The 16,669-nt window shown below is 34.3% G+C and overlaps 2 protein-coding genes across 2 annotated transcripts; one reads left to right on the top strand and one right to left on the bottom strand.

The window, feature by feature from the left end:
- Positions 1 to 544: 544 nt before the first annotated feature.
- On the bottom strand, positions 545 to 5,431 carry LOTGIDRAFT_207611 (hypothetical protein; the record flags this gene model as incomplete). Its single annotated transcript, XM_009047737.1, has 12 exons — positions 545 to 679; positions 1,133 to 1,247; positions 1,515 to 1,592; positions 1,716 to 1,884; positions 2,237 to 2,336; positions 2,636 to 2,720; positions 3,041 to 3,285; positions 3,669 to 3,761; positions 3,974 to 4,092; positions 4,334 to 4,435; positions 4,908 to 5,045; positions 5,294 to 5,431. 12 exons carry the CDS (start codon positions 5,429 to 5,431, stop codon positions 571 to 573), a joined length of 1,491 nt encoding a protein of 496 aa, XP_009045985.1. The 3' UTR covers positions 545 to 570.
- A 770-nt stretch (positions 5,432 to 6,201) lies between these two features.
- Positions 6,202 to 10,087, top strand: LOTGIDRAFT_83086 (hypothetical protein; the record flags this gene model as incomplete). The annotated part of the gene is made up of 5 exons (XM_009047736.1): positions 6,202 to 6,408; positions 6,962 to 7,209; positions 7,676 to 7,822; positions 8,433 to 8,634; positions 9,713 to 10,087. Coding segments are annotated over 5 exons (1,179 nt in total), but the record flags the coding sequence as incomplete, so codon positions are not given.
- Positions 10,088 to 16,669: the final 6,582 nt, after the last annotated feature.

Below are 16,669 nucleotides of genomic sequence, written 5' to 3'. Positions count from 1 at the left end.
AAAGTTTATTTGTTTATATTCGATTCTTCCTGTCCTGCTTATGCTACGCTTGGCCGTCCTTACGATACAACAAAGATGTTACAAGGACATGCTCATTCCAGAACACCCTATGTCACTCTCTGTGTTTTTCAGCATTCAGCTAAACATCTCTCGCCTCCTGTGAAAACTGTGGTGGCTCAGTGATTTACAGGCTTACTCGCTAACCTGAAGGCCCAGGGTCAAGTGGCCATACATACAACTTTGACAGTATATTGATCAGAACTTGGGTAGGCCACATACAACTTTGACAGTATATTGATTAGAACTCGGGTAGATCACATACAACTTTGACAGTATATTGATTAGAACTCAGGTAGGCCACATACAACTTTGACAGTATATTGATTAGAACTCAGGTAGGCAACATACAACATTGACAGTATATTGATTAGAACTTGAATAGGCCACACACAACTTGGACAGTACATTGATTAGAACTCAGGTAGGCCACATACAACTTTGACAGTATATATTGATTTAGAACACAGGTAATAAAAGAAGAAGAAAAGAATGACATAGTTTATTTATAAATTAATGTTTATCAAGTCTACATATAGGATTATCATAAACCATTTGAAGATCAACTTTAGGTCCCACTAAATCTCTTATATTGTTATATTTATATTTTATCATAGTAGGTCTGAAATAAATAAATAAAACAAATATCAAACTTGGCCCTCTTTGATGATTTTCTTCAGAGAAATTAATTGTAATGGAGTTTCACAACCTACTTTTCTGTATCTGATTAGGCCAATGAAGACAGTCAACGCCATACAGTGTGCAACAAGTGAAATTTTGCAAGAACTTTTATTTCCAACTGTTAACAGAGCAAAGCAAGCACAGCTAGACAAACTAGATTTTTTTCGATGTCAGCCCCTAAAAACAAGACATTATGAAAATAAAAAAAATTTTCTGCTCTATTTGGGCTAATAAAAACGATGCTGTGTGCAATGAAGGGAACCTTTCTATCCCAATCTCTTTCTTTTCTCAAGAGATGTCTCTTTCAAATGAGTAGAAATTTTTTCCATTGAAGTCCCTATGAGCTGCTACAATGAGTGAGATCAAATGAAGGGAACTGAAGACTATGAAATACCTTTCAGTGGAGAGACCCCAGGCTATGACTGATACATCTTCAGGTAATCCCATTGGTAATAACATTTCTGGTCTAAATACACCAGAGTTACCTATCTCTACCCATTTCTGTAGACCTATCATAATAAAAATTAAGAATATTCCAAAAATATATTTCAGGTTTATGCCCAGAGACAAATAATGCATAAATTTCATAGAATTTCAACCCACTTTAGTTATTCTATTAGAATAAAATCTATAAATGGCCGCAGAACACATAAAAGTTGAGAAAAACTCTTCACAATCCCTATAAACAACTAGTTTAAAAATGAAATAAATATCTTAGCTTGTTTTTTGTAGACTACAAATTTGAATAGAAGTGAATACATTCATGCCTTTCTTACCTTCATGATAGGAGAATATTTCCATACTAGGTTCTGTATAAGGATTATAAGCTGGTTTAAAACGTAACTTGGTCATACCTGAAATCAAACAAGTGTAAACAGTAACAGAATGCTTTAAATAGAAAGAACTTAAAGCATGGGTCATGGGGTATTGAGACATTCTCATTGTTCCCAGAGGAAATAAAACAAATTTGTACTTGCCTAGTTTTTGAAAGAATTCATTTATTGTTCCCATTAAATCTCCCAGAGTTAAATTTCTATCAGCAACAAGACCTTCTATTTGATGAAACTCTGCTAAATGTGTTGAATCTAATGTTTCATTTCTGAATACTCTATCTATAGCAAAATATTTAGCAGGCTTGAAAGGTTTCTGAAAAAGAAAAATATAGAAATTTAAATCATCTTCGAAAATAGCACTTTTATCTAACCTTTTAATTTTTTTGGATAAGCATTTCCCCATCCTACCTTTCAGCACATAACTGATGAAGACATGCAGTTTGCAATGAGGAAAATTTTACCAGTACTATAGCAGAATCAGCCTACTCGTTTTTCAATATTTCAATAACGTGCAAAGCTATCAAAGCACCCAAGACAATAATTGAATTTCTAGAGCGTTATCAAGGAAACAGGACAGACAGACGGACTCATATGGGTGCCAACAATATCTTCTCAAAGAGAGATGTTTTGATATAGAAAAAATCAGAGGCATGAAGGAAACTAACCTGTTGTGCTAATTTATATAACATTCTAGCACTAACAGCTGTTGTATGTGTTCTTAATATATTTTTCTCTGCCTCCTCTATATTCCATTCACATTTATAACTAAAAGAATAACAGAACAAATTTCACTACTAATTCTTGTTAGACATATAACTATAATGTGGAAAGAGTTTTACATCCAGTTTACTGTGCTTATTATTAAGGAAAGTGTAGGTCATGTAGAGTTCAAAGAAAGAAAGTTTGTTAATGAATCTTAAAATTATCAAACATAATTTTTCATGACTTTTTTCACTAACTTCTTCCTTCTTCATGGCTACACTGCTTTACCATGTTGGCCCTTCCCATTCTCTATATAGGTCAGAATGTACTACAAAGAGGGTAGAAGCCTCCATTAAACTTACCCTTGAGAACCATAACCCCCTTCAGAATGTACTTTCTTTACTCGTTCTAAATATTCCATAGGAAAACCTGATGCTGATTTAGGATCTAAAATGAAAACAGTTTGTTTTGAATTATATAGCCTCTACAAATGAAAATTTGTTAAAATTCAAATCATAGAATTGTCAAGCTAAGGAGACAAGTTACTATACATAATATAAAGTATGTACTTAGTATATTGTACTATAAACAAAAGCAACTACTACAGAATTGTGCCACAAAAAACTATTAAAACTTGCTTTATCTCATTTCTTTACCTGATACTAGTATACTTAACAATTGTGGCAGACAAAATTGATGGTTAAATTCAGGCTGATAGAAATCATTTATATGTATATCTTTGTTTTTGTTCTAAAAGTTTGCTTTACCTGATACAAAGAAGGTGTCATGAGCATCTCTTGCAGGATGTTTCTGTGGTTGGAACAGAGCATCGAAGTTCCAGAAACTACTTTCAATGAAATTGTTGGTTGGCATTTCAGTGAAACCCATCTCTAAAAATATCTGTCTGAATTGTGTTCTAACTTTCAGTAAAGGGTGTAGATAACCACTTTGTGGAGGAACGCCCAGAGCTTCGAAATTATATGGTTTGAATGTTTTTGTTTTCCATGAACCACTGAAAATACAGAAATATAATAAAATCATTAAACACAGCTATTATACTGCGTTATACAGATCGTCACATGTTTTAGAAATTAAAGGAAACAAATTTTGCAGGTAACAAAAATCACCCCTAATTTTATAAATGTACATCATACATGTACAGTTTTATATACATTAACAATATGCATGAGTGGAAGAGTTGAAGAGAAAGTTGAGGGGTGTTAAACAACACCAAATTATTACTATAAACCATATCACTCATAAGCATGTGCACTCTGCAAATTCTCAGCCACAAATAATCAAGGGACTTTAGGCATTAGGAATATGAAAAAGTCAATATAATATGCCTATAAAATGAATATAAATCAGTCACATAAGAATATGGACACAACAAACCTTGCTATCATTTCTGCTGTCAGATCAACTTCTGGTTTCGAGACATTTAATGTAAAATCATCACCTTTACTAACAATATAACTTGTTACTTTCCTGAAAAATACAACATTCATTTAAACTCCTGTTCAATAAGTTCTCATCCTGATTGAAGACAGGATTGAAAACAGGGCAAGATACAAAAGCTGATAACAAACAATTTTTCAAATGTCCCTAATTTGTCATAAATGTCCATCTTCATTGATCAGTTTTCTTCAGCATGATGAGCATACAAATATTATTAAAGAAAGATCCAAAATGAAACTCACTCCTCACTAATTAATTTTCTCTTTTTAAATTCAGCTATTTGTGCGTCAGTAATATTATCTAATTTTAAACTCTGTATTTCCTTCATACATTTCTCTACCTTATCTTCTATAGAGTCCACCTACAAAAATAGACACAGACACTTTCTTTTTAAATCCAGTAGTATTCATATATAAATAATATCCACCAAAACTGGCCAATGAGGCCATAAGAATGAGAAATGATGATCAAATAGTTATTATTAGGTACCATCTCGTTTCATGTTCTAGCACTACGATACTTTCTTTTTTTTTTTGATACTCTGTCTTCCATTCTATGCTTATCTATGCTTATCTGGTTTAAAAATTCACACCATTACTGACCTTTTTAAATACTTTAGGACCACCTTCAGCCTTTTTATCAACTTGAATCCAGCCAGCAGACATGGCCTTACTAAATCCCACTTTAGCATTTGGTACAGTTTTCTAAAACAAAATAATTGATAAAATATATTATCAGATCAAAAGATTACGAAGCAAGTTCATTAAGTATTCATTTGCTTGTTTCTGGAAATGTGTTTATCCTGTTTTTCTAATAAAATAATGTTTTAATCAAGAGAGATGTTATATTAGTCCTAAGCATACATAAACATGTAAACATCCAGACCTAAACATCTATTATAAATTGTTTCTGCTTCAGTTAGGAACATTAATTTATTTTTTCTTTTAAAGACATACATAATATACATGAAATAAGCAAGATAGAAAATCAATTTTCAAAAATTGAATTTAAGAAATTGGAAAGGGATTTTTAGGATATGCATGTGTATCAGAAACACTACCAGGTTCAATGGCACCATTCTGATTGCCAATGGAAGCAATAGGTGTTCTCAATGCACAGTTACAGACCGGAAAACCTCTTTTCATTCCCTTTAGAACTAAAACTCAACATACATACCATGATATCTGCCTGACGAATACCTTCAGCTGGTATACTATTATAAACACATGCTTCATGACTACCTTTTTCAGCCACCGATATACCTTCCTCTGTTAATTTCAATCTTTTTGATTGTTTCTGGTCTACTTTAATGATCTGTGAAAAGAAAAATTAATAAACTATTTCGTAAATTCGTTAAAATTCTAACATAATTAGATCAAATGAATTAAATCAAATTGGAAAATATTGACCAAAATAGTAAAACTAAATCAAAAAGGCAAAAAGTCTAGTTATTTCTCAAAATTTCATCATTCATGAACACTCACACTGAAAACTGAATTTGTAAATAAAGACATATTGATCAATGAAATATCAATTTCGTATGGAAAAATCATGATACATACGTTTCCAAGAGATTGTAAACTCTTGACAGCACCGACCAGCTTCTGGTGATCAATATTTTCAAGCTTGGCAAGGTCTTGCGTGTCGATTTCACCCTTTTCATTTACATTTTTCAACACGAGTTCACTGAAGTCAGCCATTTTCGTTGTCTCGGTTTACATGACCTAAATGTCATTTACAAACATTATGATTGATAAGTCTGGAAAAGCGAAATAATGTGACTGACCTTTCTTGCCTCTCCACTAGAGAGTATGGTACATGGGAAATAATTCTTATCTATCTAGACTACAAAAAATAATAATAATGCGGCTCTGATGAAAAATAATGGCAGACAAAATTAGGACTGCCTCACAATCAGTATTTCAGAGTCTAAATTAATGATATCGTTATATTTCAATCTGGTTCTCAGTTTTAGTAGTTCATTTGGACGGCCGATCTGGCTCAATTTCAACATTCTTTGCAAAAAATCATAAATGTAGTATATTACAGGCCCGATTAAATGCATCCGAAATTAGCAGATAAGAGGCATATCTACAGTTTTATCTCATTTATCTTAATATACTGATAATTAATGATAATGTACAGTATTGTTAATACGTCTAATGAACTAGAGAACTCCAAAATGAATCTACGTCTCTTGTTGATGTTTATTGGATTACTTGGACACTTACCGCTTAGTGGCAGCGAATCTACTAACTTGTACCTGAACGATTCAAATGCTTTGAAACTTGAGACAATCGGGGTTTTAACTCCAAGACTTGTGAACCTTCGCTTTATCAACAAGAACAGACTTTATATACAAAATAGATGGAATTTAACGAATTTGAAAAATAGAGTTCAACCCAATCATACCGAGGAGCGAGAACTTACGACGCAAAATGCTTCACAGAAAAAAAGATCTTGTATACCGCCTAAATTGGAACCAACTAAACCATTTTCAGTATTCTGGAATGTGCCGTCGTTTGTGTGTGAAAGCAGGACCCCCTTCAACTTTACTGGTTCTGGCATAACACATAATGCGAAAGATGCCTTTATCGGTGATGAAGATGCTATATTTTATAATCTTGGATTATTTCCTCATTTAGGAAATCCTAATGTAAATGGTGGTATACCACAGGTAGGTACCCGACTCTTTCAAGAGTAGCACGAGTCTTCAACACCATAACCCTTGATCCACCATTATGTCGATATTCTTACTATTTTTTTCTTATGTCGAAATATAAAAAATGGACACTGATCAGAAAAAATAATGAAAAATAAAATTTATGATCACCTACAATTTCCATTATTGCGACTAAACACCATACACCATTGCTCCTCTGGGTATAGTACTTGCCTCTCCGAACAGTCACGTCTGGCTATGGGTCTGATACTGCTTATGAAGACAGTCATTATTTTTTTCTTATATAAGATCGTTTAATAACCAATGATTATCCGATTGCTCTTAAATTCTACACATGCTCAGAGGTTGTTCTGGCTTCCAATAGTTTAAACTAGATTCGATTATTTTGGCATATCCACGATATCACATTTTATCATTTGGCAACAAAATTGGTTCGAAATCCAACAACAATTTACATTATTCATTAAGAACGCACAATTATGAAACTACACTGTTTTCAGCAGTCTCAAAATCGCACGCTTACTCATTATCTGAATGACTCTTTCAGTTAGGTGATCTGGCAAAGCATTTGATAATGGTAGAGAGTAACGTCTTAAAACTTTTACCAAACCCAATGTTCCATGGAGCAGGTATCATAGATATGGAATCATGGCGACCAATATGGGTCACAAATTTTAGCAGTCTTAGAAAATACCAAAGTGCGTCTATCAACTTGGTGAAGCAACAGCATCCATCCTGGACAAACAAAACACAAATCAATAGCGAAGCAGAGAAGCAGTTTGAAACGAGTGCAAGGTGAAAGGCATCTGATCCCAAATCTGGAGATGTGGCTCGGTCGAGATCGTACCTTTTGATGACAACGTCAAACATGATTCCCCAATGTCAGAGGGGCTGGTATCAAACTACCTTTACTTAATTCAAAGTATATGTGATTAGGTCGTTTTATTGAATACCATGCGCCTACAGGCCATTATTGGAAAGTTTATCTAATTTCCCCAAAAGATCCAAAAGTGAAAGCTCTCCGAAATGTATGTACGCACGTGTTGGCAGCAAGACATGATGAGCTCTGAGCTTTAGATTTTCAAACACCACATCAAACAAATAAGTGAATAACCCGATCCGAGAGGGACACGTAACACTTCTTGGCAAACACCTGATGGTACTTGTTGTGTTGTACTTCTATACTGATTTTGTCATTTTTTGTACGAAATTTTTGATTGACGGAAATGTCTTGCTTGTACGAATTTTTATTTTGTTTCAGAAGTTTTATGTTACGTTCCATAGAGAAAGTCAGACAGCTCAGACCCCAGGGATATTATGGTTACTATGGATATCCTAGATGTTGGGGAAGACCGACCGGTCTAGATAAAACCTGTCCAATTGGCATAACCTCTCAAATCAATGATAAGTAGGTTCTTTAATCTTGTAGCTCGCCCAGTCAAAATATGCCTTCTTTGTGATTGAGTTTGCTTAATCCAGATTGTCAATATATTTTCAAGGGTTTAGAAATTTGGGTTTTGGGTGCATATTTCGTTGATATATGATATGTCTCGCATGACATATTTTATAGGCTATGATGGTTGTTAAGTGCTAGTAATGCTCTATATCCACGTATATATTTTACAGGCTAGGATGGTTGTTTAGTGCTAGTAATGCTCTATATCCATGAATATATTTTACAGACTAGGATGGTTGTTTAGCGCTAATAATGCTCTATATCCAAGTATATATTTTACAGGTTAGGATGGTTGTTTAGTGCTAGTAATGCTCTATATCCACGAATATATTTTACAGGTTAGGATTGTTGTTTAGTGCCAGTAATGCTCTGTATCAAAGTATATGTTTTACAGGCTAGGATGGTTGTTTAGTGCTAGTAATGCTCTATATCCATGAATATATTTTACAGGCTAGGATGGTTGTTTAGTGCCAGTAATGCTTTATATCAAAGTATATGTTTTACAGGCTAGGATGGTTGTTTGATGCCAGTAATGCTCCATATCCACGTATATATTTTACAGGCTAGGATGGTTGTTTAGTGCCAGTAATGCTCTATATCCACGAATATATTTTAATCCAGTAGCTAATAGTCAGGACTCAATACATAATGATATTCGTCGTATCCTGAATGAAACAGCCAGGGTTCAAGCCAAGTTCTCAGGACTTGATGCACCAATTTTACCATACGCCGTATTTCAATCTGGTTTACATTTTTTCAATGAGGTATGCTATTTACAGTCTTAACTCAGCTTTTTCTCAATTATTGTGAGGAATTTCATAACACGTGATAAGTTACAGGGGCTTAAGTATGGGGTGTTTTCGACTGTTGGGCAAACCAATAGGAGCAACGAGTGGCTCAACTATCACAGGGACTGGTTGAACCAAGTCCACTGGTCCACATTTTAGGGGCGCCCCTACTCTCGACAAAATGCAGTAGCAATAATCTAAGAATGCTTTGAAATTTCTTCATTTCAATTTGCGCTGAAAATTCAGTTTCGATTTAGGTGCATCTTGACTACAGATCTATAGTTGGCTCATCTTAGAATCTGGATTTGATTCATGCCTTTGATAAGAGAAATATTGCAACTTTCGGAGTGGAAAAAATCTACATGAGTAGCTTTATCATTCTCTGTAATGCTTACCTCATTTTCTGGTGACAATTGGAGACTGAATTTAATTACGTTAAAATTTTGCTCCACCAATTGGTGATTAGCTTTCAGAAACCGAGTTAAAATTCAAGCTGATTAACACTGATTGGTGATAATTAGTCTAATCAGTCGGCACATTCAAAACCCCAGAGTTGCAGTTTGTTCGGAATTACTCGTATCTAAGTGAAGAAAAATCAGCTATTTTGTGCAAAAAATTCTTGATTTTGAAGTCGAATTTTTTATGAACGATTGCATTGGTATTCATTTGCATGTGTTGAAAAGATTAGAGTTTGAACACTTTTAGTTTTACAGATATCAAACAAAACGTCCTATTTGGCCTCTCTGATGTGCGCGAGTTGTTATTAGTAAGAGTTTTATAACAGTTAAGACTGAACATCACATAAATTGTACGGCTTGGGACCTGAGTAATCATAGTCTTGATTCTCAAGACTGAAATCTTCTTGCATTTGTCGATCAGGATTTTTAAAGGGGTCTAACCTTGGTTTTCCGGTCTTTGTGTATATCAACTTAATGCTTCTATTTGCACCATTACGATTTGACGTTTGTGGTTTCTGTGATTCCAAAAACACCTGATAAGATTACGACTTAATGAAGTTGTCTATAAACCACTTAACAATTTTGATTAATTTCAGACAGACCTTGATCTTGCCATACGAGAACCAGCTGATATGGGAGCTGCCGGCGTAGTCTTCTGGGGTAGCAGTTCCATGTTTCATATTCCAAACGAATGTGCCAAAATGAACGACTACATACAGCATGTTCTTGGACCATACATCATTAAAACGGAAAAGTTCTTTCAGAACTGTACTCAGGTGAACTGTAACGGACATGGTCGCTGTATCCGAAAGGATTACTTCCAGATGGCACAAGAGAATCTTCGGGATGGTGATCATTGTAAACTAAAAGAAGAAGAAATGAAGGAGATTGGAAATAACAAGAGCAATGCAAATGAATTTAAAGCATCCTATGCTTGCAGATGTTTTGATGGTTGGAAAGGTTCCAAATGTTTAACAAGCGTAAATTAGAAGTTTCTATGGATGTTTCTGAACAATTATATACAAATTATATCTTTCTATCGTTCTATCGAGCGTTAAAACCGAAATCAAACTTCCTTACATATCTTTTGTATTCATGATTGAGCAAAGTATATATACAGTACATTTACGTTATGTTACCCAAAAATAAAAAAAGTCGACATTTAACTACCGAGAAAATTACCGATCACCGCAGATTCTAAAACTATGTCATAACTCAAGAGAGAAATTTGGCCAAATAATGTCAAATAAAGGGATTGTAAAGAGGTTTTTTAATTTGTTCATGTGTATCAAGAACACTGATAGAATCGATTTGTACCATTCCAAATTTCAGTCAGACGTCTGTGTTTCTGGCCATTTCTCTAACACTAAGCGTTTTATGACGTCACTATCGCATCACCATTCAAATTCTGAGTACAGATGACAGCATCTGCGCTTAATAACGTCACTATCTCAAAAGTCCTTATTATACCAATAGCAGTAGCTTTTCGATAGTGAGGTTTTATATAGTGATATCATAAAACGTTTACTCTTACCGGAATTGCAAGAGCCACAGACGTCTGACTGAAAGTTTAAATGGTGCAAATTGATGTTATAAGTATACCTGAAACATATAAAAAGTTTAGAAAATCTCTTTACAATTCATTTAAAAAGCTTGAATCGCGATTTTGAAGTCGAAATTTGGGCGGGACATTAAATGTGGCACTTTAAGTTAAAGTGTTCAAAGACCATCATTGAATGGGAAGGAAGCCTCTAACCTAAATAGAGTGAAATTCCGATACCCCTTTTTATACTTCAAAAACATTCATTCACTACAGCAATCTGTTTACTTTAGTTTCAAACACAATAGTTCAAGTATTTATGCAGACATTTAACAGTCGGCAATGGTTTACCAATAACAATATAATTCGCCTTATTACTTTGTAATTGAACACCATTTTATTTCTGTACACCGGAGTTCGTAGTGCGTTTGTTAGCTTCCAGAACAATCGGTTGAAGAATGCTAATTTTGCATAAATGAAGTGTTTTCTATATGAACTTACGTTGTTTAAACTGGCATCCATCATATGATTTTAAATGATTTTTTTATCACTGATAATTAAGCATTGAAACAAATTGTAGAATCTGAACTTAGTTAGTTTCTGGTTCATTCAGTGAAGAATTGATTCATAAAATGGATTACAGATGGTAAAATATACGACTACTAGCAACTATAACGATATACTGACTGGTTCGTTGCAGATTCCGAACGATCAGGTATACGACCAGACCACAGTTTTGATAGAAGTAGAGCACGAGAAGCTGATGGAAACTGGACACAACTTCAATTTCAGTTAGTTTTCAGTCTCATAGCGACTTTGAGCAGCGATTGACCCCTCCACAGATGCCACCAATACAGCTAGTAATCGCTTAAAACCAAGTTATTGGTAAAATTCATAAATTGAGACCACATTTAGTGTTACCATTTCGTCCACAGCAACAATAGTGCCAATGGTTTCTATTGGAATGGGCAGAATTTAGCTAGAAAAGTGTTCCCTTTTTTCACTCTATAATCTGCTCAACTGACGAAAAGTTTTAACTAAGCCGAAACATCTGCCTCTGATATCTATTTTGACAGTTGACGGCTGGTGTACCAACAACCGTCAAAATAGATATCAGAGGCTGGGGGGAGGCAGATGCTTCGGATTTAGGCCTATACATTTTTAGGAAGTTTTAATACCACGTTAAAAAGTATATAATACTTCAGCACCAGACGAGATCTTTGAGTCAAGCTTCAACAAAAGGACTAAACAATGTGCCAATTTCAATTCAACGTTTGAAAACTGAATTCAAAGAAAGGTTCCCGCCAGAAAAGTAGCAGACACATATCAATTTAACAAAGTGTTTCTTAATTTTTTAAAAAAATGCCAATCAAAAGGTACTTGAGGTTAATTTAAGAACCAACACTTCTATTATATTCAATTACTTGACTTGACTGTACAAAGCAAATATAACTACATGTAACACCCTATATAATAACACTACCCACTGCTGCATTATATCAAACTTTTTAAAAGGCACATAGTCGTCTAAATTCTTGACCAGGTGAAAGTTTTCAATCTCAATCTCTTCGTAATTATCAGTTTGTAAAGCAAAAACTTTGACGATTAGATCTCTTTAATTCCAGCTATTCGTATCGTATGACTTACCTCAAATACCCAGCTTGTCTTCAATTAAAGAAAAACGTAACAGTAAAAACTTCGACTGTCAAAACCAATCACCGTTAGTATCTGAATGGAAGAAGATAGTTCTCGATACGTATTATATTATTGTACACTTACCAGACGTCGAAACCTCTTCATGAAAAGTGATTCGAATAGCTCTAAATCCCCGGTTCCAAACCTGGATGTTTTCACCCCCTGGGGTGTGGGACCAGGGGATCAGGGGTGTGACCAACTGGTGTAGGAGAAGAATTCATTTTGAATTAAGAAAGCAACTCACATCATCACATGCTGGAAATGTGGATGAAAAATTGTAGGGGTGTGATAGGTCCGTATGTTTGCTCCAGGGGTGTGAAGCTAAATAGGTTGGGGACCACTACTGTAAATGAACCCCATCAGCTAATGCAAAAATCATATCACTTAAGTTACATACTCGAATTTCTTTTCAAAGAAAAAAATCCAAGGTCTGATAAAAACTGACCTTTGTCACATATGCCGGATCGTTTTTTTTTTTTAATTGTAGAGCTACCTGATGTCAGAGTGTTCTACTCAAGCATGATACATATAGGCCTATAGTTGGAAATTATCCATTTGGGTTAGCAAAGAAATAGTAAGATAACCACATTCCATTAAATCTTTCTCTAAAGAATTATTTTTCCATTAGAATGTGTTTTTTTAAGTGGCTATACTGTTTACCACATCAGTCTAAACAATAATTTCAGAAATAAAGGAATTCAAAAAATATTATAAATTATCTTGGCATTGCATTTGGAAAAATTCTGACGTTTTACAGATAATTGCCTGAAACATGCCTCGTCTTTCTTAATTCTCTTAAGTACATAGAGCTTTCTAATATCATTCCTTTAACAAAGGTGACGTAGATCTTGGCTAAAGTGTAGATTCTAATCAAGTTTCACAAATTATTATATACAAAGCTTCCTTGCCAAACTTTTGACGCAAACATTTCTTGATGTACTCTGTTTCAAATATATCTAGCCTATTTAAATCTAAATGTTTCCATGTACAAAAGAAGTATCATTAAAGAAACATTAAGATTATTGAAGGCCCTACCAAAATTATGACGTGAACACATTGTACCACAGGAAACTACGAAGTAACACACACGAACGTAGTTCTCAGCCATTTTGAATCTCTATATCGACATAATAAGTCGATTTTTAAACCGGTTTACTATTTCAACCAAGCCTTCACATATATAGAAAAGGCTTCAAATGTGATTTGAAAGCTTAGTTGAAATATCAAAGCCTTTTTAAAATTTCGACTTATTAAGTCGAGTTGATATTCAAAATGGCGGTGAACTACGCTCGTGTGTGTTATTTCCATATTATTAAGAACCATACACTAGTTTCGTATGCACATTGTACGTTATGATTGTGTACACATTTATTATTATATATATCACTAACTTTGAGAATTTTAACTGTTTTACGGACGAATTTTGGAATTGCGAAACGAAAGTAGAATAATATGACAGCCTCTGTAGATTTCGCTATCCCACAATACGTAATCGGGCCCTACATTAAAAACTTTAATTAGTTGAAAATAACGTCTTAAGAACGTCACTTTCATAGAAAACCCGTTAGATTACAATAGGGAAATTTTTTCAGAAAAACCAATTGTAATCTTACTTAATTAGATTAGATTGATAAACAGTGATGTAAACATAAAATCAAATACGTTGAATTTTTCTAAAGTGTAAGGTATAATGCGCGTGTGGTCCAAGAAGTTGTTGCCTTAGTCATACCTGTCATATTCATACATAGATTTATCTAATCAGATTATGCATATATCAACAGTAATATTTCAAGAAGTTAAATATATTATATTAATCATGTTTTATTTATATTGAAATATAAGAAGTCTAAGTTTCTTTATGATATAATTAGATTGTTTAATAATATTTAACGCCCTCTCTTCCGTAATTTGTTATAAATAAACTATCAAAGGCTCCATTCTACATTCATTACAGCCATTCGGCAATCCTCGGTAGTTTCCGTTGAGCTTAATTTGTTGCAGAGCACTAACAGAACGTTCACGGTGGACCATTTGCCCAGTCGTTTTTTTCCCCAATTTAATTTAACTTAAAAAGCTCATATTTCATTAGCCCACATTCGCATGATTTTCTTTATAAAATAAGCTTTAATAGCAGACGACGTAGTAAACTTTGTTTCTTGTGATCATGATTTATGCCTGGAAATGCAGGATAGTTCCTACTTACTCGTTTTTACGCCCCTCTTAAGCTGTAAGTGTACTGATATACCTATTATCACGAAGAAATGTTGCTGAGTTAGTGTTCTACAGTTCACACGCAGTGGTGGCATCAGTGGGGGTCTGGGAGGATTTCTATGCTCCTATGCTCTTCCATAGAGAAGTGGCGACGCCATCGGGAAACAGGAGATGGGGCAAACAGGGGATGGATACTGGTTTCCACCCCTTTTTATTTTAACAAATTTTAAAATATGATTTTTATACGTGTTTGCTTCAAAATATGCGACAGAATGCACCTAATCAATACAATGTTTCGAACATTGTTACCAGGAGAACCCCCCCAGACGCTCAACGAGTTGCATCCATAGAGTTGCTGAATTTTAAATTCAGCCTCGACAGTTGCTCCCATTGAGTCAGTCTGTCCCCTATTTGTACCTACAGTAACGGAAATCTGGCGTCGCCACCACCACAGAGCTGCCTCATTTTGAAAATCAACCTCGACAGTTGACGACCCTCCCCCATAAATCACCTGTTGACATTTCAGTCTCTAGAGGCAGGCGTCTCCACAGTTCACAAGTACGTATCAAAATATGCTCTTTGCCACAGAAGATGCTATAAAGAGTTCAAATTTGAGGTGATATGGAAATTTCTGTTTTGTTCCCTGTACACAATTTGACTTGAAGGGTAGTCTAATGATAATCAATAGGTATCAATAGAATACATGCAGTTATTGTCATTTCTCGTATTATATATTTTTTTTCGATTTCATTCGACTTTCATTTGCAACAATTAACATGTAAAATGTAAAAACTATATTGCACTCAAAGTCAATTATTTTTGTATAGACTTAATTAAACATGGACTAATAATTGCTTAATCAATACAAACAAATAATAGCATATTAGTCTAGTCCGAAACCTAATCCATTTACATCTTGCGCTGTAGTTTTCAGCCTTTGTATGTGTATTGGGGACACTTATATATAGATGCAATGCGATGCAATTCAATTTTTCGTCATTACTTAACAGAATACGATCGCAATATCGCAAATGGTATTCGCGTCGAATGGATTTTGCGACAACAAAAATATAGTCTGGTTGAGTTCTTTTTCATGAATTACAAGAACAAGAACCACAGACGGTATATTGTCTATGTAAAAAAAAGCTTAACGTATATTCTCGAGAACTCTTTTTGAAACTCTTTGAGTCTGAAAGATAAGAAGCATTTTATTTCAACTATGCAAGGTTTCATAATTATGGACTTCTATGAACGCTTTAACGTATTTTCTTCATAATTTTCATCTGAGAAAGACTTTGAACCGATCTAATCTGGTTTTGATAAAATATTAAAAATTAAAAAAAAAAGATCACACTTCACTAGCGATAACCAGCAGGGATATCTATCAGAGTTTGTAGTTTCGGACTATTTTAGAGGATGTCGAGAAACCTGGAGCGATATGCTTACACAAACACCGTCAACATAGTAATATTTACTGAACTGTTCACCGACAACTTTCACAATCTTTAACCGATATCTATTCATGGTCATCTGACTTGAGTTTTTACTGACCACTCATTAATGTACAGATAAGAGTCATATTTGGATATTGCTCACACAGTTGGAGGAAAATTTATTTAGAAATGAACAACGCTTAAAGGTATAGTTCTGGTTTTTTTTTTATAGCTGATACATTTAGTATAACGCAAGCTTTTACGAGTAGAAAATACTATAACTTTTATGTCAATCAATCCGTGTTCTTATTATTGTACGTTGTCGATTGTGTAAAGGTTGCGATATTTTGACAACAAGCACCGGGTTTGACATAATTTTAAGAGTAATGATATCAACTAATCAGTATTCTTTGATAACGTTTACGATTGTCTGTGGTGCATGCCAATGATTTCGACAAGCAGCACATGGATTGACATTTTAAAGTAAAGCAATGATGTCAACTAATCAGTATTGTAAATATTGTACGTTGACGATTGCGTAATCGTTGCTATTTTTTACAACAAACGCCTGGTTTGACACTATTTTTAAGTAGAACAGTGTCAAGCAATCATTGTTGTAAGTATTGTTGTATGTTTACGATTGTTTAAAAATTGCGATGTATTTGACAACAGGC

Source organism: Lottia gigantea (assembly GCF_000327385.1).
Source record: "Lottia gigantea unplaced genomic scaffold LOTGIsca_116, whole genome shotgun sequence".
Lineage (NCBI taxonomy): Eukaryota > Metazoa > Mollusca > Gastropoda > Lottiidae > Lottia > Lottia gigantea.
The sequence above is the reverse complement of the archived record's forward strand: the minus strand, read 5'-3'. Positions and strand labels throughout refer to the sequence as shown.